Source organism: Anabas testudineus, chromosome 9 (assembly GCF_900324465.2).
Source record: "Anabas testudineus chromosome 9, fAnaTes1.2, whole genome shotgun sequence".
NCBI classification, from domain to species: Eukaryota; Metazoa; Chordata; class Actinopteri; order Anabantiformes; family Anabantidae; genus Anabas; species Anabas testudineus.
In genome coordinates this window covers 13,649,449-13,676,487 of record NC_046618.1, presented here as the reverse complement: position 1 = coordinate 13,676,487, position 27,039 = coordinate 13,649,449, and the positions used below count along the sequence as shown (strand labels likewise).

General features: G+C 40.9%; 2 protein-coding genes across 4 annotated transcripts in view; one reads left to right on the top strand and one right to left on the bottom strand.

Moving 5' to 3' along the window:
- The window catches only part of bmpr1ba (bone morphogenetic protein receptor, type IBa), a 54,091-nt gene extending 34,645 nt beyond the window's left edge, over positions 1 to 19,446 (top strand). Inside the window, exons 3-13 of one of the 2 annotated variants that reach the window (XM_026342902.1) lie at positions 676 to 1,093; positions 14,514 to 14,676; positions 14,847 to 14,946; positions 15,141 to 15,243; positions 15,969 to 16,065; positions 16,177 to 16,315; positions 16,513 to 16,705; positions 17,466 to 17,763; positions 17,971 to 18,146; positions 18,266 to 18,396; positions 18,491 to 19,446. In XM_026342902.1, the coding sequence (XP_026198687.1) occupies positions 991 to 1,093; positions 14,514 to 14,676; positions 14,847 to 14,946; positions 15,141 to 15,243; positions 15,969 to 16,065; positions 16,177 to 16,315; positions 16,513 to 16,705; positions 17,466 to 17,763; positions 17,971 to 18,146; positions 18,266 to 18,396; positions 18,491 to 18,616 (1,629 nt within the window). In that variant the 5' untranslated portion in view covers positions 676 to 990 and the 3' untranslated portion in view covers positions 18,617 to 19,446. The remainder of the gene's footprint in view (positions 1 to 675; positions 1,094 to 14,513; positions 14,677 to 14,846; positions 14,947 to 15,140; positions 15,244 to 15,968; positions 16,066 to 16,176; positions 16,316 to 16,512; positions 16,706 to 17,465; positions 17,764 to 17,970; positions 18,147 to 18,265; positions 18,397 to 18,490) is intronic. The other variant, XM_026342903.1, reaches the window with a different exon arrangement.
- A 1,132-nt stretch (positions 19,447 to 20,578) lies between these two features.
- The window catches only part of si:ch73-72b7.1 (netrin receptor UNC5C), a 157,323-nt gene continuing 150,862 nt past the window's right edge, over positions 20,579 to 27,039 (bottom strand). For both annotated transcript variants that reach the window (XM_026342900.1, XM_026342901.1), the window contains 2 exons: positions 26,762 to 26,940; positions 20,579 to 24,395 (listed from right to left, as the gene is read on the bottom strand). In XM_026342900.1, the coding sequence (XP_026198685.1) occupies positions 24,233 to 24,395; positions 26,762 to 26,940 (342 nt within the window). In that variant the 3' untranslated portion in view covers positions 20,579 to 24,232. The remainder of the gene's footprint in view (positions 24,396 to 26,761; positions 26,941 to 27,039) is intronic.

Below are 27,039 nucleotides of genomic sequence, written 5' to 3'. Positions count from 1 at the left end.
ATTTTTAGATAAGGCCTGTGCCTGTTTTCTGGCTCAGACTGAAGGTTGTCACCTTGGGCTCAAAACCTTAGTCAAAACCTTTAGTGTATCAAAAAGTAACAGTTTGGCATACTTGAAGTAGCTTTTAATTACTTTACTATTGGGCTGCCGGTGATAGTTACTCTTTCATACGCTGGATAAGAGCTTGCCATACTAAACACACATAAACTTCTCCACAGTTACATTTACAATTTATACTCAGGAGCCAGACAGTTTTTTTTGGTGTGTACACTGTGTCCTACAGCAGTTCTCCAATTGTTACCCAAATATCTGCAATATAGCAGTTATGCACTTCTGCTCCATACGCAGTAGTTTATTCAGCAGGTTATTAAACTTCCACCTTGTTGACAGAATTCGTGATCAAAATGAAACATGGGAACAGGTCTCTTTAAACTGTTAAAGCTGCACAATCCCACAGATCCTGCTGCTTGTTTTCAATATCCTCCTCACCCTCCTCCTACTTTTTTTTTTTCTAAACCCCATCTTACTCCTGTCTGCTCCCTGCCCCCGTTTTCTTTCCACTCATGTCCTCCCTCTCGGAGAATGTGAGTGGGTCAGCCCTCCCTACTAGGCAAGTGAAGTAAACTCCCCCTTTTTTCCTCTCTCTCTCTCTCTCTCTCTCTCACTCTGTCTCAGCTGGGCTGCTACTGTCAGACTGAGTTGGAGGACAATCAACTGCGACTGCGACTGCTGCTGCCGCTGCGTTAGTGTGGTGTGGACTTTCTCACATTGTGGTGGAGACACACTCACACACACACACACACACGCCCATACACACGGATACAGAAGCTTGCATGCCCAACACTCCCCCTACCGCGGGCTCTCTCTCTCTCTCACTCTGGCACATACAAACGCACACTCGGAGGGAGAGGCAGTGTGCAAGTAGCGGATCCTGTGGCGTGGAGTGTACTGAAGAGAGGAGAAGAGAGCGGCAGAGCGGCAGACTCTACCATGCCAGTGCAGGGAGAAAGGCTGCGCAGTCTCTCTCTCTGCTTCTGGAGCCAGAGTCCTCTACTATTGCTTGGACTGTTTTGTCTTCATGCACAAGCACACGGTGAGTTGCTGTAAACTTTCTCTACTTGCTGCTGCTTTGCTGAGAAGCTGTCCTGCTGCAATCCATCAAATGTTTCTTGGATTTCCTTTTTTTTTACGCTTTGCAAACTCATTTGGGAGGTCTGTAAGGTTTATGTTGTCCTCACCACTCGCTGTCCTAACAGTGTGAATCCTGTACATATTGTAGTTACATGTGAGTGTTACTTTTGAAAAGCTTTCATCTGTGCTCTGCTGTGCGGTGCGAGTAGTCCAAGCAACTTCAAGACTTCCCGTTTTAGAGATCAGCTCCGAAATGTAGCAGCTGATAGAGACATGATCTTAGGAAATGAACTGTGTGATGTTGTTCTACATCAGGATATCATGCATTTTTAATTTTACATGTCTACATAGTATTTTGCTTTTTGTCAACATCTCCTGGCTGAGATGCTTTTTCGAATCAGAAACTGTTTTTTGTTGACAGTTTTGCCGTCCTCTTCATATTTTAGTTAACTGGTTTCTGGGGTTTAAGTGGGTGCAGCTCAGTTTAAAACAAAACTAACTAAATGTACGTTTTTCAAACGGTCAAGACATATGAAGACGTAGATCAGTTAATTAATGTTAGTATTTAATTATTTTATCACTTGACCAATTTTGGAGCCACGCTTATTTTGAAGTACTATAGTTCCTCTGAAATTCACTTCAAGTTCAATCGGAATGTATTTGTTGTTTTAGTCCGACTGAGAGAGGGGTATATTGTCATGCACTCACACCGTTCCCATTAGCTGCATCAGCCACTTTGTCTGTGACCATGTTTGGTATCTGGAGTGTGATTGGCAAGGTGTTACAGAGGGAACATGTCCGATTTAATAGTGGTTATGTTTAGTGCCGTGATGTGTGTCATCAGGGATTTAATTGTCTGTTTCTGTTGTTTCTCCTGAATATAGATTTAACCATGGCAGAACAGTTGTGTGTAGAATATTTCACAATTACTGACTCAAAAAAGACAAATGAAAATGTATCTGTTGTTAACAATACATACTGGTACTACTTCTTACTGAGTGACACTGTCTTTACATATTTGTCTCCATTCTCTCTCTTTATTGTTGCTCTATTTGAAGTCACTGAAGATTGTCTCAGCTGGGGGCCCTGAAGTTAAGCCAGCAGAGGCTCATAGCTCATACTCTGTGTGCTGAGGTTGCCTGCGACCTCTGGCTGCATGTCATCCTCTCTTTCTCGTCCATCTTTCCTGTCATTGTCACCCAACCACCTACCCGGTTTTCTTTCCTTTGGAGCGCATGCTGAGTAACCCCCCTCACCCCCAACTCCAGCCCACCCCCGTCCATTTTGATTTATTCTTTTTGCTCTCAGACGCTGTTTTACTATAGAAAAACAAGCCTGGGGAAGGAATAGCGGTTGTTTTAAATGTCATGAAAGTTTAAGCATTTGCAGAAATATGAAAATCTCTTGAATAATTTCTAGTCATAGTAACACTGACGGCTCTGTCCAAGAAGCCAGGCAGGGAATAGCAGATGTTTTGTAGATAGAATGGCAGAAACATTAGAAACACCTCTTAATATAATACTAATATAATATAATACTCTCCAGTATGACTCCACCACCCACTATGATATCAATAATAAACATTAATACATTTCTGCCCGAAAACTGTGAAATTTTAACCTTTTAAAAGTAGAATTCGTGGCAGAGCTGCTGTATTGGATTGTATTGTGCAGGTGTACCTGATAAAGTGTATTTGTAATCCCAACATAAGGTTGAGCCTCTACCCAGATGTTTTGTGTTGTGCTCCTACCACGTAAATCACTCTGTCTAGTCTTGATTCTTTTTGGCTGTCGATGTAAAATTAGGTGTGTTCAGTGCAACCAGTTCCAAACTGTTGAAAGTGTATTCACATAGCATTTTGCTCAAGGCCTGTTAGCAATAGCCTCATTCATTGGTTGACATATGGATGATTGATTGGAGCAGCAATAGACTCACTCATTGGTTGGCACACAGATGATTGATTCTTCTTGCAATAGGTTTAGCTGTGACTCAATAGACAAATATTTGTTTTCTGCAAATCTCCAGGTGAGAGATGTAGTATGCAGAGAGATTTTATTTATTAGACTACACTATCTGTACTCTTAGTTCTTTCTCTGTCTGCCCTTTCCTCGCTATGTTGTCACTGTTTCCACGTTGCCTTTCTGAAACACACATGGATGCCTGGTAGACTGACAGGAGGTCTAGACTTGGTTAGCTAGTGTTTCCTGGCCCTATAGCCACAGGTGAACTGGAGTCATTACAGGTCTTAGGCAGTAGACAGCTACAGTGTTGTCTGCGTGAAGGTCACAGTTTGCCCTGCAGCTTGTCTAGGCCATTGTCTCAGCAGCAAATGAATAAAGGACGATGTGTTCATTATTCCTGAAGGAGAAACAGGAGCGTAGGGAATGCACACACTTTATAAATCACACACAGATCCTCTGTGACCTTCCACCTACGCCAGGCTGCAGCCTTCAATGTGAGTTCTGGGAAGTGAGGAGTGAGTGTGATAGCTTACATTTCATTGTCCTTGGTGGAAATAAGCACGGCTGTATCAGTTTTCACAGCCAAAGCTCTGCCAGTTGCTTTGCTTTTGTCACTGCCTCCTAATGAGACTCTGTTGCACTCTGCAGAATTTTAGGTTTTGTTTTTAGCAGAATAAAACAACTACCCAGTTTATAGCCAAAACACTTTCTTCGCACATGTTGTTGTGTGACACTGTGTTCTACAACTACTGAGGATGTACTGTACCATTCTTCAAATAGGATTTCACGGTGATCTGTCTTTAATTTACATAAAGTTGTTGGCAAAATCTACTGTATCCCTTTCTCTCTGTTTGTTTGTGCTCGTATCACTAAACACCTGCTCGCTGATTTCAGGCTCCAATTAGTTGATGTTTTCTTCACATCTTTACTCCATAAAAGGATTCCCCATGGTTTTTTTTTTTATGGTTGAACAGAGACCAATTGTGGAAAAGACAATTTGGTCTAACTTTAATTTATTATCACCAATTTCCGAAGCATTCAGTTTAGTCTATGCTGGTGCTTAGCTCTTAAGAAGTCATTGACGTTCTGTGGACAGCTGATTGAGACATCTCTGTGTTCTGAAGGCGTGAGAGCTGACTCACTATTTCAAACTGCTAGTAGCATTTTCTGTTCCTCAGCCTCAAACCTTCCTCACAGGATGTGTTGAGTTCCCTTTACTGGAAACTGATCCCTCATTAGAACTACTGATCTGCTGACTGTAGAACTGAAGCACAGAGGTAAGGTGTTGTTGCCGTTTGCTGAAAAGGAATTGTTGGCGTTCGGAAGTAAAGTCACACCTCACGTTTAACCTAAAGTTCAGTGACAGAGTACATCTACAGTATATACACATGTACGAGTGCCTTTATGTTTGAAGAACACAGGTGAAGAAGTCGTCATCTAATGACCTCTAAAGGGTGAGGGGTGAGGGGACGTGAGGAGAGTTTAGATCTGAGGGGTATTACATCCTGTAATGGATACAGATCCAGTAACTTCTATCCCAGCCAAATTACCGGTCTGGCCCTAACTTCTTAAGACACAGCTGGAGCAAGAAGACTTTGTGCTTGTGTGTATGAGTGTGTACCTACATGTTATGTTCACTTATCGTGTAGCTACACTGTCGGTACGGAGCTGACGCTTGCAGTAGGTTTGTTGTCGTAGTTGATAGCTGCTAGACAGTGGTTGTTGTGGGACATGCCACCGAGATGTTGCGAAGCATGTGTCCCGATACTGATTGTGTGAGCTAAGAGCTCTCGGCACAGCACAGTACAAAGAGCACAGTGATGGACAGAGAACAGGTGAAGCGAGGCAGAACAGAACAGAACAGAGCAGAGCAGAGCTTGCTGTCACAGCCACAGTGTGCTGGGACTAGAAGGGCTTAGGGTTTTCCATGCACTTGCTCTCGCCCCCAAGTCATACCCACACCTCCACCCGCTCACAGTCCCTGGAACAATTCTTTTTGGATGGTGAAGGGGTGAGTAGGCAGCAAGAGAGTCATATTGCTCATTGTTTGTGGCTTTGTGTTGAGAGTCACACGGAGTCAAAAATATTCAGAATAGATGAAATAGGTGGAATCAGCCAGAGGAGACATGAGCAGATGTGAAGTGGAGGACAAAGAGAGATTAGGATAGCAGAGAGATCTTCTGTCCATATTTCATCCAAATTCTTACTATTTTTTGCTCTTATGTGAATTTTAGGCAGGTCTTTTAGGCTGTTTATAGTGGCTTATTAAGTGATAGTCTAAAATAAATTGTGATTGGTACATTTGATTTCAATTGTGCAGAATATGAATTCATCACGGGAAATGAAGGTGGAGAAAGAGTGAGAAAATGGACGAATGACTCTCCTACTGAGAAATGAAGACGTTTGCAGGCTGTAATTTAAGGTCATTTGTTGATGCTATGATGCCCACTTTAACCAAATGGCTTTGCAGTAGAGACAATCATCATACGCTGTGATAGGTACCTAATGGGTGTCCTGATGGGAGTGGATGTTCAGTTTGTGTGTGTGTGTGTGTGTGTGTGTGTGTGTGTGTGTGTGTGTGTGTGTATGACCCAGTCTAGTGGCAGCATGTTTGTCCAGTGAGATAATACAGAGGAGGCCTGGAGCCAGTGGTTGGTGATATGTGACTTAGTTAATGGGAAGCTAATCACACAGAAGAGACAGTGGGACGCATACAACTGTAAACACACATACACTTCCACAAACACACAAAGCAGGAGCTCACTGACATATGTAGAGATTTATTCTTGCCATGGATGTTGCACGACTGTACAATTCACAGTAGACGTATTGGACACATGTTAATAGGAAATGCATTAATATTCTTGCCTAGGACGTACAAACACACACACACACACACACACAGTCATAATGTATATGCACATTCACACAAAGGCTGTAAATGGAAGCAAAGTGACTGTTTAAGCCTGTGGAGATGACTGAGACGCCACAGACCAGAACTCTGGGAAATAAACACATGGCAGCTGTAATGTTAACACCATCAACCCGCCTTCTACAAAGAAACACACACACAAACCAAAAACATCTACACACGCACACACACACACACTCTCTTCACTCCCTCGGGCACATGGCAAGGCACTCACCTACACACAGATTTGCCTATGTTCACAATCTCAGTGCCTGGCGTCTCAGATTCATATTTTGTTCATTTATCATTCAGCTCAAGCCGCCAGTGTCAGGGGCTATTAGTTCTTTATGACAATGATGGTGTGTGTAAGTCACAGTGTGAGTGTTTGACTAGCTGACAGTGTTTTGATTGCCCTTACTGAGGGCTGGATGGGTCCTGAAAGAGAGATTATAGTTTCTAGCATCATGTTACACACTCTTTACAGTAGGCCTATGTGCAGTGGGGCTTGTAGTTGTACCACTGTTTCATATGCATGTTGTGTGTGTGTGTGTGTGTGGGAGAACTGCGGCGCGACACTGAATTTCCATGATATCGATCCAGTCAGGATGGATTTGTGAAGGTTCAAACTATTTGTAGTGTCGAAAACATACATCGGTGTGACTGTAGATGGAGGATTGTAGCGACGTGAATCATTTCATGTTAATGTGATGCAGAGTTTCTGTCGCGAACACCTTCTGAGTATTGTTGGACGTAAGTATCGAGTTAAGCTCACCTCAGAAGTGAACAGGATGCAAATTGATATGGAAACAAAGACGCATGGTAAAATGCCTATGAAAATTCCCGACCAGGTGATAGGATATATAAACATTCAAAGTCATAGTCAAATGAACTTGCTATGGTCTAACCGAATATTGTCCATTAATCAAGAGGCTTAATCACTTTTAGATAACGTAAAGTGATGGTTGCAAAAGCTGTAATTTTTTGGTTTAAACCATTGTCAACACAGAGTGTATAGGCCTATTTTATTTTCCCTACATGTTCAAATCAACATGCTTGCCACCACACATCATTCTTGAGGATTGAGCAGCATGACATGCGTTACTGTGAACCAGTAAACAACCTCCTCAAACTCTTATCTTAATCAGAACATTCACTTTAAATAACCCATTAGGGTGCATACCAGATGAACAAAGTTAAACTTGTGGCCTGAAAATTTGAATTAGTATTTAATGTAAGTCAACAGTCTCCCACTACTGAAGTTTTTCTTGTCCTTTATGTGTTCCACTGTGGCTGTCTGTGTCACTTGCTGTATTTATTTAAATCTTAAAGCTGATGTGTATTTGATTTAATTTATCAGATTGCCAGGAAGGAAAAGAGCATGTTCGTCTTCCTGGAGATGGTGTTGACAATAAGACAACATGACAGAAGTGTTTATTTGAGATAGCAGAAAAAGCGTAATTACATTAGAGCCCATTTTAATATTGGATTATTGTAGAACTGTGCAATGTTGTACATGTTTTTTTAATTGTGAGATGTGAGAAATGTGAGCTGTGAATGTGAGAAAATACAAAGACAGCAGTCTGAGCCAGAGGGGGAGAAGGAATTGAATCCACAAGGCTATAAGTCATTTTAAAAACCTTTTGACTTTTGGAAAACTCACAAGTCTTTGAGCATCTATTGCGTCTATCTGGCTTTTTTTGTGTCTTACACATATAGTCACAAGGTTGACATCACATGACTAGATTTCAACCACTCTGTTTGTACCAGCAAAAACATTACATCTCCCAAAAATGTAAAGCATCTCTACTCTGTTATCATTCTCTATTTCTCAAAACCAACTTTCAACTTGCGAGAGTGTGTCTGCGTGTGTGTGTGTTTAAGTGCTTTTACACAGCAGTTAATGTAAATTAATGACAGAATGACAAACTGGAATTGCTACATTTGCCACGGCCAACTATTGACTTGGCGGGTGTGTGGCTATTGTTTATCACTTTTATAGGCAGGATTTTTGCATACCACAACGATGGAACAATGAGTCACATGATGATATCATGGGAATAGCATATCCAACATGGTAAAAATAGCTCCCAAGTTTGAATGGACCTGGGTGGGTGTGTGTGTATGTGTGTCTATCTATTGTAACCTGATGCTACGTATTACTATATCATAGTAATAGTCTACCTATGCTATATTCCGTAACAAGGCAGATTGCAGTGACAGAACATTTAGGTGTGTAATGATATAACTTGTAGCCGTTCAGATGAGAATCCAGGCTTATCCATGACTATTTGCTTTGGTTGGACAGTTGGTCAGAATTTAGTTTTGTTTATGTGATGTTTAATTTTTATTTGTATTTAAAGTGAAAGAAATCCTTATCAAATGCGACACACTGCAGACGCCACATATAATCTCCACCAATGACGCAGTAGAAACCCAAAACTGAGAAGGTTTGGATTTTAGCTCTGCGTCGCTGAACATCAGAGCATGCTGTGTTGCAGTGGAACATGTATTTAAAGGCTACGCTGATGTATTGCTGTTGTCTCAGCCACTGAGCATGATGTGTTACTCCGTATGCTCTTGCGCACGGTAAAGCATTCCTTTGTGTTACACACATTTGGAATAAAAGACCAGCTGTTTTAAGGAGACGCTTCTTGAAGATCATTTGTCATCCACAGCAGTTATTTGAAAGGAGATGTAGGAGGACTTTATCCATAAGCATCCTGCAATTTAACTATAACATCTAAACAACTTTGAGCCAGCTGTTCATAGTTATAAAGAATAAAATGTGCTCAATGTGCTATTTTAGATTTCAGTGTTGATGTGGGTGATATCTACTATCATAGCATAATGGCATGATGATAAGTAAAAGACAAATCAGGTGGGAGCATGCAGTCAAATTAGGACAAAGTTTGTGATCCAGACTTGAACCGTGAAGCATCAGAAATACTTACAGTACACAGCCCACTGATCCAGCCGGATGCCCAGTGTCTGAATTGATGTGGGCTGTTTTGTGATGAGTAGGAGCCCACAGATGGCCATGAGAAGGAGCAAAGGAGTTTTGGAGATAAAGAGACCAGCTGGTTGCCTTTCTCTCTTTTGTTTGCTTTGCTCTCTCACACCTCCATAAAGGACCATTTCATCGTGCCCTTGTATTCTGAAGGGAACGCCGAGGGCCTGCTGCAATGAACTCAGACTTCCGGAATCCTTGTGTACCTGTCACTCATCCTCATGAAAGCGGAGACGCGTGCACGCCAAACGCGCACATGCATACCACTTGTCGCAGTATAAAGCTGGCAGATGACAGCTGTATACCCAGAGAGTGGCACTGGCTCATTACTGCATCATTCATCAGTGTGACATAATGAAGGAATGTTTGAAGAGCTGTTGATGATGCTGTTGTGTTGGAGGATAAAAGGGCTGAATGCAGCTCCAACAGCTACTCACAAGTTTAAGAAAGTTTAAACGTTGAAAAAAACAAAACAAAACAAACAAAAAAAAGTTTTGTTTTGTTTTCTTTCTAAGATGCCTGCGTGCTCCGTGGTGTGTGATTGGCTGATTTTGCTATAATGGCAAAAAATAAGGGACAGAAATATCAAAGTTTCACTCAACTCAAGTTCAACTGCAGGAACTCAGTGGGCTCTTTTGCATGACACTTGAGAAGGTGCTTGATTAAATTAGTTATTATTATATTTCACGTAACTGTCGAACTTGTCTAGCTCTGTAGGCAATGTTGGGGTTGATATCTGATCAGAATAGTGCATCTCAACTGTCTTTGGGCAAGACTCTGAACTCCAAGTTGTTTCTGGTGTGAAGACATGTACCGTATAAGTTTCTTTAGATAAAAGTGTCTAAATATTAATGTTAATGTTTTATGTACCTCAAAATAGTGTTAAAGATGGATCAGAAAGAGGGCTGTGGGAGAGCGAGAGAGGTTTGTTACAGGAACCAATGGTCGAACATATTTGAATTTCAAAGTAAGTTTAGCCAAAACAACAGGAGCTGCGTTCGGAGTTTCCCAGCATCCAGCTTCCAGATGACAGAGTGGGGTTCATTAAGACATTCCTGCACATGTGGGATGGCTCGGCTCCTCACAACATTGACAAGAAGAAGAACACTGAGATAAGGCCAGTCACTGAAAGTGCATGGAAGGAAAGAGAGAGAGAGAGAGAGAGAAAGAGAGGGAAAACTCAAGAGAGGAAGAGTTGGAGCAGGACAGAAAACCTTTTACCTTCTGTGTTTCTATCGCTGTATAGGCGGCACTGTCAAACACCAGGAAGATGAACTGCTACTTAGAGGGGAGGAGGGAGAGGAGGGGGGGGGGGGGGGGGAGCAGTGTTGTCAAATGAGTGTATCTTAAGTGGAAGGGGGAGGCAGGTAGTGTTTACATCAGCTCACTGCAAGGGCTTTTCTGGTCGGACTTGTTTAACATGGCCAGGATAACTAATGAGTATGTTCTCTCTCTTTCTGCTTCCCTTGCTTCGTCTATCTTCGTCTCAATCTCCTCTCTTCATCCTGCTATCTCATGCACAATATCCCTCTCCTTTGCTTCTCTTCCCTTTTGACTAATCTAAATATCCGTCTTCTTTCTTTTGCTGTCGCGGTTTGCACAAAGCAGCATCTGTTGAAAAGAATCTCTTTAGCTTTTGGAGGTTTGTGGGGCCACGGTTGTTAATTGCATGTTGACAGTGGCCCCTATATCCTGCCATCAAATCCTGCCCTGAAAAAGCCTATAGGGGAGACCTGAAAGCTCTGAAAGGTCATTTTAGTGAAAGAGCTTGAAACAATTATTGTGTCAGTGAAGTGCAGAGAAATTCAGCCACTTTCAGAGCCCGAATCACTTAACATGAGCCGTGTTTTGACATCAGAGGTGCTTAGCAAGTTTTGGGCCCCCATTGGTCAGTGCAGTTTTTTTTTTCTGAACTCAGGAGCAGTATTTTTTTATACTATGCTAAAATACTTCTTAAGCTATCAGCGACCCCTCATTCAGTCCAATTTAGAAGAACTACATTGTCATACTGTATACGTTACACATCCTCCTGTAATGCTAGAAAGATATTACAACCAACAATAACATGCTAACGTTAGGCAATCTCTAGTGAGTATAAATATCCCATAAGGAAAGGAGAAAGTGTGGTGACTTATATAAAGTGAGAACAGAGGAGGTTGGTGTGGATGAATGGGTGAAATAACATCAGAAAACAATTTCAGTGTGAAACATATTTTAAATACATGGCCCTGTTTATTAATGTAACTTCTTTTTTTTAATAAACCTAACCAAGCAGCTTTTGGTGCCTCAGCATACCTAATGATGGACCTGGCTGAAAGATGCTTTTATTTATTTTATTTTATTTATTTTATTTTTTTTTTTGGAACTGACTGGGACACAGGAGAGAGCTGTACGGCTGTTTAAGAACAATGCAAAGTGATGTGTTCAAAAATATGTGTTTCAGCAGCAGGTACATGGTCACTGCTGCAATTATAGAGCTACTATTAGCCAAATTATTTCTCACTATGTAATGGCATATAAACAATAGCAAATTCAGAGGTACACTATGAAATGTAATAAAGACTAAAGAGAACTAATGTTGAGCAAGAAGCATTTCTGAATTTAACAACATACTTGGCTGGTTTTCTTTCTTTTTGCCGTTCTCCCTGTTTGTGTCTCTCCCGCTGTCTTTTTCACATGAACACACACACACACACACACACACACACACACACACACACACACACACACAGAGAGAGCACTAGCCAGGAATCCCAGGTGCAGAATGAATGTAAAAGGCTTTGTGTTTTGTCAACAGCACAGCAGCACCTCTCTTAGCAATCCACTGGACTCACATTGGGACAGCATGGCAAAGAAAGTGCAAGATAAGAGGTGCAAAAGGGCGGGTTAGAGGAAGACAGAGAGGTTGTGTTAGAGCGAAGGGAAAAAAAAAAGTCTTGGATCAAAGGACCTGAGTTTGGAAAGAGGGGAAAAAAGCTATGAACTTTAGTTTAAGGGTGCATGCAGAAAATAGCTGGGAAAGAAAATCAATCGAATGATGAACATGGGAAACAAGAGACGTTGGCAACGAGTAAAACACGAAATGAGTGGGCACTAGTGCGTAGGACGGAGTAAGTGATGAGAGGGAGGGGGAGCAGAGTGATAGAAAGGGTGGAAAAGGCCAGTGGCCTCTGCTCTGTCTCCTCTGTGTGCCGCTAAACTGCCCACCAGTTCCCCGCAGCTCTGTCACTTCTTGTTTGTTAATCCCCCGTTCTTCTCCCCCCCCCCCACTCTTCCTCGCTCTCTTTCTCTCAAATCGGTCAATTGTTAATGTGACCCCTTTAAACCCCACCGTCCCTCTCTTGCAGTATTGTCAACACATCCGTGCGTACAACAGGGACATTTAGGAGGGGAAGTGCTAGATGCCAAACGACAATAACGGTTTGGAATAATTTGCAGATACAGTAAATGTCAGAATGAAACCCCTGGGAAAACGGCACACGCCTCTTAAATAAGTAAGTCAATCAACAGAGCAACGGACATTTTCAAAACCCTTGAACATGCACATACATTTTGCATATATGTGTGTATGTGTGTGTAAGTGAGTCTGCATTAGGGAGTGTAGATCCCTCGAGGAGGCTCTTTGATGCTCTGTGGAAGAGAGTTGAGCTCACATGAAAGAGAAGATACCACCCATAATCTGACATTTGATTGACAGCAATAACCACCCTGGAAATATACAGCACATTTAAGATGTTCTATCTTATCCAATTTGTTTAGAGGTTAGTGTCTCTGTAGATGATCTTATCCAGCCCTGTTCCCTTAGCTGCTAGTTGGCTTCCAGGATATGTTTGATAATGAAATCAATAACACAGTTTGAGAAGGCAGCACTTCATGTACTTTAATTTTAGATAGGGATATACAGTATAAGACCAGATACGACTTTATGTTAATTTCAAAGAGCTCAATACATTTAACTATATTATAGGTCTTGACCTTGCATGAACAGTAAGTTAGACACTTATCTAGAGCAACTGTACAGTATTTTAGTGCTTAGACTTCCTGGAAATTTATTCAGGATTAACACTAACTTGCAGCCGAAGCTGAAACTTGAGAACTCGGAGTACTCGAAGTCCTCAGGACAAATTTTGCCTTCGAGTTTTGCTTCGCAGTCTAACTACAGCATTATACAGCATACAAGTGTGTAGCCCAAACGAAGATGATAACTGTAAACTGCCGCTGTGATTGTCTAAATGAGTTGAGAAAGGGCGGTAAAGTTCAAAGTGACAAGCAAAACACCAGGATTTGAGATGATTTCAAAGTGTCCGCACTCCCACACTACTGGTGGGTCACATTAGCCTTAAGGTATATTCAGCAATGACTGGCCTGCGTTTTTATTTATTTATGCATTTTTCATAAAGCCTGTCTTCTGAAAACTTGTCGTTTTTGTGAGGAGCATCTCCTAAAAAAAAAAAGTCTGAACTTGAAAACGAGAATAAAGAAGGAACAAGAGAGCAAATTTGTATCTGCTGGTAGTTTATTTCGGAGAGGAAGGACTCGTGCTTATTTTGGACCATCTTGCAGCTGCAACCTTGCAGCTGTTAAGCATCTGGTCTCAATGATCATGCTGGAGTGAATGAAAATCTTTAAAGCCACGAAGGAAAGACACTTCCGTGATCCTTTCGGTTTTTGTTTTTTTTTTTCTTCAACTGACAAACAGGTGCCCTTTTGAAACGAGATAACCAGGGAATACAACAGCTTTGTCCCAGTTCTTAGAGGCTGGATCAGTTGTAAGAGTAAAAAAACACATCTGCTGTGAGTGAACACATTTCAGAGGATCAAGTGTTAAGTTGTTTTTCTCCATTTTTTATGTCTTTTTTGTCTCAACTTTTTCCTTGCTAGTTTTTATTATTTTATCATATTTCTTATAATATTTTTCAGTGTATTCGATGTTTCACTGCAGTTAGTTATATTATGTTTCAGCCAGTCAAGCTCTTGTGGGATGATTTACGACGTGAATAAGGATTATGAATATAGTTGATATTTGCCTTTGCGGGTCTGACCTCACACTCACACCGCAAGCATACACCAGCACAGCGGAGTTTGCGAAGAAAGATATTAAAACTTATCCCCCCCCGGGCAGCTTACAAAGAAGGCTGGAGGCTTGGCACATGAGATGCACTTTGAACAGCAGAAGCAGGGGTTGGGTGACGGTGGTTAAATTGCATTAAAGTAAAGCAGAATTAATTTACACTTCAAAATGCAAAGGAGCTCTGTGTTACTGCAAATACTCATGCTGTGGATGCTTTTGTTTTTTGAATTGGAGATATTTTCTCTTCTAATTTTCCTCTGGTAGCACATGTTTATACATTCAACAGTGCCATTAATGCGGTTCTTACTCCTGGCTACGCTAACCAGCAAAAAATATATATATTAAATGATTCAGATGTGTCATTTGAACATTTTGTTTCTTTCTCTCCTCCAGCTAAATTTCTTGTGTGCTTTCCTTCTTTGTGTTTCATAGGCAATATATTGGACAGTATGCTGCTAAGAGCATCCAGTAAGGAGGCAGTGGAGAGTGGGAAGGAGGCTAGTGGCAGCACGGCTCCTTCATCATCCTCCCAAAGGCTCCTGTGGTGTCACTGCTATCACCATTGCCCAGAGGATTCAACAAATAACACGTGCAGGTAAAGAGCGGGGGCAACAAAATAGATACCAAAAATAATTAAACAACCAAATAAAACAAAAAATTAACACAGGCACAATAAAGACTACATAACTGTACAGTACATGCGCCTGTGGTGATGGGAAGGTTTTTTAACAAACTGATGGTTATGTTGCTGTGTTTGTTTTTCAGGACGGATGGCTACTGTTTTACCATGGTGGAGGAGGAGGGAGGAGTACCTGTCCAGACTGCAGGGTGCCTGGGGTTGGCCGGGTCAGAGTTTCAGTGTAGGGTGAGTAAGCGGACCTAACATTTTACTCTAAGTGGTGAGGAAATACAGATGCTTTGATAAAGAGCATCAGAATATTTGCTGTAGAAACTGTTGATAATCTCTGCCAATCAGTTAATTCTATCAGAACTAATCGAACCAATTGATAACTAAACCACATAAAGTATAAAAGACAAGATTTCTCTTGTGTTTTCCAGGACACAGGGAACTCACGCCAAAGGAGGTCAATAGAGTGCTGCACAGACCAGGATTACTGCAACAAATACCTGCATCCTACACTGCCACCTCTCAAACCGCCTCGTAAGTTTGTCTGTCTGCACTTTTGCCCATGAAACGCAAGAAAGAGTTTTAAAGAGCCGCTTGTTCTTCCAGTTGGCAGGTGACAGCGACAGTGTGGTGCTGACAGTGATATAGACAGGGCCGAGAACTGTGGCTGATGGTGTTGCACCACGCGGGATTTAGATGTAGAGATACCATTACATTGTCAAAGCCGGTAGAACTGGGGAGGGGGGGGGACACAGTGGGAGTTACTGTCAAACTGTCCTGCACAGGGCTCTCCAAAACTACTGGGTGTCAAGATAGGGGTCTCTGCTGTGTACAACACTATACTCTGTGCGAGTGTGAGACTCTTTTTGTGTATTTGACAGACAGTAAGCCTAGATTCCCAGGGAAATCACAAGCCCCAGCAGACACTGAGGGCACAGTCATCAATCTGAAACCCTATCGTTAGGGATCAGGAAGATAATTCATCCACTAGGCTGATGGCTTCCTCTCGCTGTTGACTGGGGCCTTGAGGGAAAAGAGAGAAAATGAAAAATTGATGAGTGAAATATGATTTGTACTTGATTTATTGTACACCCGTTCTTTCAAGTAACTTGTGTGGATCAGTGATTTCTTGGTCGATTTTTCTCATTGTCTCATTTCGTTTAATTGATCTTTTTTAGAGTTTTTAGTTTTGGGTATATTTCTTGTCCTTTCACAACCCTGTCAACATATTTCTTCACCTCTTTATCATCCATATCTAGTCTATGTAGATGGAAAGATCCACCACATGGCCCTGCTGATCTCCATCACTGTTTGCAGCATCATATTGGCTGCCATCATTGTCTTCTGCTACTTCAGGTAGTGCATCTTCTTATTAAACAGTTGAACACAGCCCTAAGCTCATTCACACTGTGCATATTTATATATAAAGTATTATTGCTTTGAATAATAATTGTAATTTTTTTACAGGTATAAGCGGCAGGAGTCTCGTCCTCGGTACAGTATTGGTCTGGAGCAGGATGAGACCTACATCCCCCCTGGAGAATCTCTGAAAGACCTGATAGAGCAGTCCCAAAGCTCAGGCTCAGGCTCGGGGCTCCCTCTATTGGTGAGAGGCCCACATTGCAGACAAACACCTGTTCATCTAAAAGATGCTCAGTGGATGATCTGCATGCACAGATTAGGGTCATGATATCCTAAATGAAAATGAACCAATGAAAACAGTATTTCTCATTTTGAGACTGTAATGGCGTCATTTAATGCTAAACCTTAATGAAACATTTCCCACCTGTTGCGCTTCTTCAGGTCCAAAGAACGATAGCCAAGCAGATTCAGATGGTGAAACAGATTGGAAAGGGGCGGTATGGAGAGGTGTGGATGGGCAGGTGGAGGGGAGAAAAAGTGGCTGTTAAAGTTTTCTTCACCACCGAGGAGGCCAGCTGGTTCAGAGAGACTGAAATCTACCAGACCGTCTTAATGAGACATGAGAACATTCTAGGTAATGTGCTGTAGATGTTTGTCTCTATGTTGCTCTCTGTCGACATATCCATTTCAATATATGAGTGGTTTTGTCAAAATTTCACTTTGTTAAAATCAATAAAACTATGCTTGTTATGCTCCATTTTCAAGTTACACACAGGCATTCGATATTGATTTGGTTTATTTAGGTGATTAATATTAATGGTAGGTGAACTTTATGTCTGGGTTTGGTAGAAATAAAAAAAAAAAATCAAGAGACAAATCTGAAAACAGAGAAACACACACACAAAAAAAAATACTATTGGAGTTGCGGTTTGTCTATTATGCTACACCACACTGCACTCAGCGCCATAACAGATCAATTATAGCCAAGAGACTTTACACCACAACAAATTATAAAGTAAACAACAACAGACTGCAAACCAAGGCTTGCATAATTTAGCACCGCAAGATGCATAGTAATTAAGTAGCGGGCCAAAAGATCACATGCTAGTAAACTAGAAGGCAGACGCTAGACGCTGCCGTGCATAATGCTTCCTTCCACATGTTTGATTTTAAATTTAGCACTGTGTTATACAGTATTAACACCAACTACAGGTATCCAGCAATATTCATTGGAGCCAAGGCCATAGGGGAATCCCTGAGATATACCTACAGTTGAAACGTTGTAATATTCTACACTCAAATTCAGTAACCTGGAGGTTTATTCTGGGAAAAGCTTCTTTGTTGACTGCTTGTTAAACTCATTTTCTCTTCACCTCTGCCCGCTCCATTTCCAGGCTTCATAGCTGCAGATATTAAAGGAACTGGCTCTTGGACCCAACTCTACCTAATCACAGACTACCATGAAAACGGCTCTTTGTATGACTACCTCAAATCGACCACGCTGGACAATAAAGCCATGCTGCGACTGGCCTACTCATCTGTATCGGGACTCTGTCACCTTCACACAGAGATCTTTGGCACCCAGGGCAAACCTGCCATTGCTCACAGGGATCTGAAGAGTAAGAACATCCTGGTGAAAAGAAATGGGACATGCTGTATAGCTGACCTGGGACTGGCGGTGAAGTTTATCAGGTGAGTCGGGGACATGTTGCCATTCACACTTTTAAGCATATTTGAACACAGAAGAATAGGCTAAAAATTTAGTTTCCAAACTTTTATCAGTGTAAACTTTGGTGTCAGGTTAGAAATGTTCAAAGTATTTTAATCTTATATGATTTTAGAGGAGTTATAATTTATTGCTTTTTAATTTCAACTCATTTCTTTCATCCGACTCTTCAGTGACACCAATGAGGTGGACATCCCTCCTAACACAAGAGTCGGCACAAAGCGGTACATGCCACCAGAGGTTCTTGATGAGACTCTGAACAGAAGTCATTTTCAGTCATACATCATGGCCGACATGTACAGCTTTGGGCTCATTCTCTGGGAGATTGCGCGGCGGTGTGTCTCTGGAGGTAAATACACTCAATATATTTTTAATGTCACTTCTTTTGACACAAGACAGACTGCACTATGTACTATCAGTGGTTGAAATGTTTAATTTTTGGATCTGACAGTAGCTAATTTGTTGTAGGGATCCTTGAAGAGTACCAGTTGCCGTACCATGAGTTAGTTCCTACAGACCCTTCATATGAAGACATGAGAGAGGTGGTCTGCATCAAGAGACTACGACCATCCTTTCCAAATCGATGGACCAGCGATGAGGTAAAAATAAATGACAATATGCATTGGTATGTATATCCATGCTAAAACAGACGCTGAATTATGACCTTCGAAACATACATCTGTCTCTCCGCAGTGTTTGAGACAGATGGGGAAACTGATGACAGAATGCTGGGCCCACAACCCAGCCTCTCGCCTCACAGCCCTACGGGTCAAAAAGACACTCGCCAAGATGTCAGAGTCACAGGATATCAAGCTGTGATCAGGCACTGCCAGGTGCACGCATAGAAAGGGCACTAACCATCACACTGGCTCTGGTCCAGGCTGCACAAGCCCTACTTTTCTGGGGAAAGGAGGTGGGACAGGAAACAAGAAGCTCACTTTGGAGATACCAGGATCACAACCATTGAGTCAATATGCCAAGAACTCTGTAATCTATGCCCCCCTTTTAAAAAAAAGACTATAGTGGCTTATTAAAACTTAAATTAATAATAAAAAAAAAAAACAATCTAGTCTTTTGTGGCCCTGTTCCGCCCATCAGAGATGAAACAATCTCATGTCAGACTAGTGTGAGGGCTGTAAAACCAGATATAGGTTCCTGTCCACATGCCCCAAAGGCCTTGGAGACAAATACTGACTTGGCATGGTAGCTGCAGAGAGATGCAAACAGGCTACTGACCAGTGAGTGGAATATAATATCACTGCTTTCTGTGAAAGCTACCCTACCTGTAGATGAAGGTCTGATTGATAGAACTGAAGGGATGTGCTTAAAGGCAATCTGTTATTGCTGCATCACACCTCCTTTCAAACACTGTCACCCCACTACTGGCTTTATATTGTAATTGGTTTGAACACATTTTTGTCCCTCTTTAATGGACTGCTGTTAGTTTTAAAACTGACACTACGTGACATGAGGCTTTAAAAGTTCTGTTTATGCTGGTAACATTTGTAGACACTGAAGAGAAGGTATACCTGTACTTTTGAGTTATGATGGGCTATGAAAGTTGCAAAAGTGTTTTTTTTTCCATGTGAAACTCAAACTTTAAAATTATATGTGAAAAATAAAGTTTATCTGTCCAAATAAATTCTGGATTCAGTCCCTACAGGCCTCTGTCTTTCCTTCCCTGTGCTGTGGAACTTAAGGTAGCAGCAAAACCTAAGTGAGGAGAGGAGGCATTTCATTAATGGAGTAAACGACGCCACCTGTAGGTGCTCCTGTGCAACTACATGACGTCTGCAAAAAAAACAAAGTGAGAATGTGAACTGCAGTGGTGACTTTGTGTTTGCTGATGCAGTGCTGTGAATATGAGAATAAGTATTTTAGACCAGAAGCCTTCACTTAAGACGTAACGCAGTAATACACCCCCAGCCTACACCAAACTAATAAACTACAACAGTTACCCTGTGGACCTTATGCAAGTCAAAACTCCAACCTTCTCCAATAATTCAAATTCTCACATAGTAGAAGTCAGGTATGGGGAAGCTTAACCAGCCTGACTACCTCAGTATGAGATGGTTCTTCAGGTAAAACTGAACACCTTTCAGCATCATCGTTAGCAGGCTGTTAGCTCTTCCAGACTATTCTGCCCACTCCCCCCCAAATGGCATTAATTTGCTTTTAGGCTTTCTGGTCTATATGTAAAATAGTTGATAGAATCCAAAATAAATAATTGATTATTGCTTTGAATTTGAATATATACCTACTCTTGTTTCCTATGACAGAAGAAGCTGTGTTTTTTTTTTCCTCAGTAAAAAGGTTTAACATTCCCTCAATAAAGTGTTTCACTCATCCACAAGGCTGACGCACAGTTTGTGGTGGCTCAATGAGGTGCATACTAACGAGTCACTCGGCAGTGCCTCTTACTGTTAAGACAGGCTCTCCATATTTTCTTTGTTAAAAAAAAAAAGCAGCATGCCTCATTACAACCCACCAGTGCTGCTGAGCACGCAGCATGTTAAACAGTGACACCATAAGGATTTTCTGTTTCAATTTCTTCCCCTTCAGGCTACTTTATCCTACTACTTATTATGAGTCTGGACCATGACGATATGAATTTCACAGAATAAATAGGTATAAAATTACAGTATTGCAGAAAACGTATATATTCAAGGTGACCATTCTCCCCTTATAGTACACGGTGTGATAGTACAAAATGTGTGAAATCGTTCTGAGATGAGTTGTTGAAATAAGCCACCAAAGGCACTACGTGTTTTCAGCATTGCTTATAAATATAATTTATTAATTGTCTTAAAAATTCTTTCTTACACTTTGTACAGAAAACAATTAGAGGCGAGCATTCAGCAAGATTGAGCAAGATTCGTGAAGCGTGCCAGAATTAGCTAAAATGGACTAAAATGGAAACACTACCTTGCACTAATCAAATCAAATCACTCCTGATATTAAAATAAAAATGCACTTACAAGGACAGCTCTAGTTATAGACTTTTATCATGATAACCAATGCCAAGTTTGCATAGTAGACACTGCTTTTACAAAAAAGGAAAGAAACTAAAATAATAATAATAAAAAAAACAAACTTACAAACATACAAACTAGTATCTAACTGTACTGCTCTTTTTTATACTCTGAAATTAGCCAAATATAGCTGACAGTACACAACTGTACATACTGTGGATAGAAAATATTTTTACATAATTTGTTACTTTCTTCATTTTCACATCATGAAGCATCATCATCTCCCTCATATGAAAAACTTTTTTCAGCCTGTCCTGCTGGTAAATTGTTCGTTTGACCTACTGTGTTACTTTGAATTCTGATTTTGACTTAATCAGAGATGTTGATGATCACATTGTATGAAACAGACATTTTTTCATGACCCTTGGGTTCGCGTTTTGTCGTGAAACAACTGAACTGATGAGTTAATGTTTTAGACTTGTTCCCCTTGACCTCCTCACGTCGAACTTCAGCGGTTACATTTGACAAAATAAAAAACATCCACTCTATCATTTAACCATTTTGTAATTTGGTTCACAAGGCTGTCCAAGTGTACTTCTGTACGTCTGGTTTTACACTGATACAACAGGCCTGATTTTCAACATGTACATTTCTCACTCACTGGACAGACAGAAAAATCTATATGAAAAATCGATCTCTCGCACTTTCCTCCTCCCGTGTGATGAAATCTGCCATGACCAGGTAAAGATCTGACCTTTTGTACCAGTGTTAACTCAGCCTGCGTCTGCTTTGTTTTGCTTACAATATCCTCTTCAGTATCTTCTCTACATACCTGATGTTTAGTTTTAATATGGCGTCTCTCCATAGTTCAGAGCTGAAATATCTTAATTCCAGTTGACATGTTTTCTTTGCACTGAATGTTCATATTGTTCTTTACATAGTGAACAGAGTTTATGACCCCAGAGGTGTCTGACATGTTATTCAAAAGCCACTAAAAATAAGGCTGTTTTTCCTTCCCAAAGCGTGCATAGTGACCTTCTCATTAGACACCGTTGACCTGAGTCAAGGCATACATTTGAAAGCCAGCCTTGGTTCACAATGTTATTCTGCAAAACACAATATATTATTATATTACACTTCATTTTACATTAGGCCCCTTTAGCTGTTATCTTGACTCTTTTAGCTCTAAATTGCAACTTTCTGCAACAAATACACCAGAAGTTGGAATGTTAGTTGCTGACAGAACATTGTTTGAGAAAAAGGGAAACGTCTCCCCGACCCCCCCCCCCCCGACAGAGTCCACACCTATAAAAAACATTAAAATGGCAAAAAAAAAAAAATGTTACTGTAAATAACGTAAATACGATCGCTGAACAAAAAATATCATGGTAATGCAAGGTCAGCAGAATAAACATGATTCTAATGTATTTACACTCTTCAGACGATCAAGAAATGTAAACACAGTTATTCTTTCAAGACCACTGGATGGCGCTAGTGACCAGCAAAGTCATGGTAGTGATCACACAGGAATTCACGTGAGCTGATGGCAATTAACGCAACTGAACTCCTGTGATGATGGCATAACAAAAATATGAAAGAAATACATATATGTATGCTGTATATATATTTTAGTAAATTAAAATATGATTGATAAATCACTATATTGGGTACATTGAGCAGTAATGTATGATAACAGCTGTAGTTACTTCACTATCACATAACTATAACTATGGTACTTTGTATATTACTGTATTTAAAAACACTTGTGTTTTCACTTCTTAAATCATCCCTTTTTGCCTCCTCTCTCTTCACTTAGATGTTGGACCCTGTACAGAAACAAGCCCCAACAGTCTATCAGATGCCCTCCTGAACTGGAGGCTGTGGCTAACTAAACGTGGTAGCCATGACTGAAAGTCCCCACCCTGAATCGCCAAACAACTCCGTTCTGGGGAGGAAGAGAGCAGCAAATAGTGTGTCAACACCTAAAATTTGGTTTGAGATGCATTTGTAGCGTTTGAAAATCATCATTTCAGTCCTTTACAATGGCTTGTGGTGAACTCTCCAGTAAATGCGGAAACATTTATGCTGCTTAAATGATTTTCCTCAACAAAAATAGATATACAGTTCTTATGTCAGTAAAGGGATGGCTCCTTTAAAAAAATGATACTGTACTGAGCATGAAAACGACATTTTGAAAGAAGCGACAATCTGCATCTTTGCCTCGTCTATCTGTTTATCATAAGTGAAAAAGTAAATAAACCTCAAAACAGAATATTTAACAGGTCTGTCACAACCACACACTACTGAAGTGTTTTACTTGCATCCATCAGGAGTGTAATTCTCTTTGGACTGGCTTTTTTTTTTTTCTTCTTAAGAAAATTAGAGGCACACGTTAAAGGAAAGTGGGCAGAACGTACTACACATCTACATTTCCTGTGACTTGGATGGTTTAATTCGTTCATGCATCTTGGACAAAAAGCCACAAACTCCATACGTTAAAAATATAAATAAATGAAGCCACGAAGGGAAACCTGTTGTGTCTGGCTTGTTTCTGGTCAGGACCCTGGATGGACAGTCACTGTTTATCAAATTCTGATAGCAGGAAATGATCCACACATATGGACAGCAGAATACATAGAGCGTTCCCTAGGAAACGATATAAAGACAACAAACTGTACTGGCAAACACGTACAGCCAAGGCTCGCACGAGGAGAGTGGGATCATGTCTCCCCGCTCTCATTATCTCTTTTCCATTCTGTTCTTACAGATGATCACCTGCTGCTTCTTCCATCATTTTCTGTTTATGTCCTCCCTCTCTTTTGTAATCAGTTTAGCTTCCCTCTCTGTTCACTCTCTTCTTGCTGAAGAGTCTCTAACTCATTCTCTCTTTTTCCTCAATCTGCCTTCTCAGACTCCTCTGTAATCAGTTTAGCTTTTCTCAGTTTATGATTCTGTTCCATTCCTACTGAGGTTTTCAAGGTCGGTTTCTCTGCTGCTTCTGTTTTTTTTCTTCTTTACTCTGCTCGTCTTGGTTCAGTAAAAAGTAACAGCAAGACAACAACAACTGGTGTTGTACCAGACAGGGTCTTTTTTTTTTTAATTTTTCACTCTTTCTTTTTTTTAGGCGTGTGTCTATTTAGTTTGTTCCTGATAGACTCGGCTGCGTGTGTGGTAGGTAGGGTTATCTCCTCTTCGGTCGCACACAACACTGCAACACTGCGCAAATACACACATAAAGATACAAGTAGTTCCAGCACCAGCTTGCGCACCTCCCGTGCTGTCAGTTGCCATGTCGGCATGATTATCGTGGTATTAAACCAGTGCTCAATCGCCATGGTGACAACTTTACTCTTGCTTACATCTAATTGGTTCATTGCCCCTGCTGCAGTATCCATTGAAGAGAATTCACATGTAATCATCTCCACCAGAGTTCTGTCATTGTCAAGGTAACCACGTTGCTTGGTCAGTGTTCGGTTGTCATGGAGGCAAGGTTACTGTCATGGCGACCCATCTCTTCCAGTACAGCAGCCAGTTCATTAAGATCTCCATCAGGGAAGTGCTGAGCCTCCCACAGATCTAGGATCACACCTGTCGGGCTGGACTTGGTGGCAAAGTAGTTCAGGTACCTAGAATAATCAAGAACATGGGCTTACAGATGGGTTAAATATCATATATGATAGAAAATATTGATATCACAACAGTTTGTTGGAATGTTTCTTAAAGGTGCATTATTTAGGTCATAAAGCTTGTGGTTCATGAATCTTGTGCATTCATAGTATGAAACATTATGCTGAACATTATAAACATATTGAAGCTGTATGTTCCAAAAACAGAGTTACCTTTTTACATCAATAACTGACTAAAAATAATAAATGCTTGTGAAGTCCAAATAATGCTGAGAAGTAAATGAAAAAAAATAAATAAATAAAAAAGGACAAAGATTACAACAGACAAATGATCTAGTCTGATATACAGTATTTTCTTGCAGGTCTACTTGGAAAGCTTGAGACAGACATACTGTAGCCTAGGTGATGACATGTTACCTTGAAAAATGCTTAGATATAACCCTTTTAAAAACTTTTTTGGAAAGTCAAGTAGAGAAGAAGAAACTGCTGCAAATAGTCCAAAACTATTTGAAAGGATGAAAAGTCACGATTTCTACCTTTTTCACTGAGCCGTTCAAGGGTGTTACTTATAAGATAAAATGTAGTGAATGATTACCTGATGTAAGTGGACTTATAACCTGAAATCCTATTGAAAACATATTGAAAGCACCTGATATTAGACAGAACTAATTACAGAAAACGACACTGATTAAATAGTGAATGATGCATGAAAGAAATGTAAAAAGTGAAGGACTTGAAGGACTAAATGTAACGTGGCAGGTAAATTCATACATATAGTTTGAATACCTAACAAAATATTAAACTAACCTGTGTCCGTGTGCGAACAACTCTGCACTGAGAACTGTTTTTAGAGTAATGGTAAGTACTACAGCCATCAAGAGTCAAGTACACAATGGTTGCAGAGGGAATGTGTGATGCTGCGCCATCTGTGACAAAGATCTCAATGCTGCCTTAAAGTGGAAAAGCCATCAGATTTAAGTCTTATGGGGATAAAAATAAGACTTTCTGTTCCCCTGTAAATCCTGTTTGATTGTTCAGTTGGCACACTCTGGTACTGTTTAAACACAACCACAGACATGTACATCACTTCTCTGCTTTCTCTCTTTCCCTGCAGATTTTATTTGATCTCACTTAAAACATCTAATAAAGCTATTTTCATTACTTTTTTTCTCACTTTCTGCCTCAAACTGTATCCGTCTGCAGCGTGTGATAGGGAGGAATCCTGCTGTTAGGTGCACGCGGTCGATGTGTCTGTGTGTTTCCACCATTTCTTTCCCAGTTGTCTCAGCACACAGCCTACTCAGTTGCCTGCTTAGGCTTTGTCGTGTATATATACACGGAGCAGCCACAACAATAAAACCACCTTTTGGTTTGTACAGTGCCATACGCAGCAAGCTGTTCACCTATCGATCATAGTAAGCATCAAATTTTCCCACACTGACCCTCATTCACCACAACATTAAAGACACCGGGCGGTTTTCAAGTTGTGGCTCATGGTGTATGTTACCATCAAGGCTACGTGGCAGTGATGGTGAAGCACCAGTTCTACTTTAAAGCCAACACACGTGACGTGGAAGTTACAAGAATGGAGAGGATAAAAGACACTCTTTCCTTGTTAGCCCATTCGAATGTGCACCTTTTGAAGAGCTGCTTTTAGCCGAAATGTGGAAGTAAACAACAATTTGGCTGTTGTCCATTTTTCGCTGTGAATATTTGGTGCCCACATTAACAGACTGAATCATGAGCTGGCTGCCTGTCTGGACAACGAGGTGCACTTGTGCCCAATTATCCTCTCAATATCTGCCTCTGCTTGGATAGCTGCTGGTAAATGAACCTCCAGACTGAATCATCGAGACATACATCTGGGGATTAGAGATAGTAAGGCTGTTACCTGTGAGTCAGATGCAAATAAAAAAATCGCTGCAGCAAAAATCTTTACTGTTTTAGGTACATGGGAATCCAGCAGTATTGCATTTTACAGGGACTCTACAGGGACCCAGGTTCAAAACACTGAAATGTGTCGAAGTTGAGTGAACAGATTCTTTTTGTGAGCAATTGTATTTATTAGAGAAGGTAAGGCTTTTGGTGGGTGTATGTGCTATGGTATATCTGATTCCTAATGAGATAAAATAAGCAACAGTATAAGACTTTGACTTTTTAATCTGCACAGACTGAAGTCACAATTGTCTTCATAGAACATGCCTAAGTTTTGGAGACACGTGAGACAGGCCACCTTGATGAGTTGCCTTATTATTTTAGATTTTTTTTTCTTGCTGCATAAATGATGCCCCAAACCAAGCAAACTGCCAAAGGGCAGAATTCAGGAAACAAATGATGAAAAAAGACTGTGTGTATGTGTGCGTCACCTGTCAAGGTTGAGTTTGTGGGCCAGCATCCTCCAGTCATTCCCTCTGGTCTGTGGTGCATCCAGACTGCCACACAGCTTCTGTCTAATGGATAAAGGAATGCGGAAGGCATTAGGCCCCACTAAAGTGGTGATATTACTGGCAGGGTCCATCAGGGATGTGTCTATGCATTGGAGCTCCTGGAAAGATAGAAAGAAACTCATCAAATGAAGAAAGAAAGTAGTTATTTTAAATTGAACGAAGTTTAATTAGCGGATAAACTTGGTTTCTGCACATTG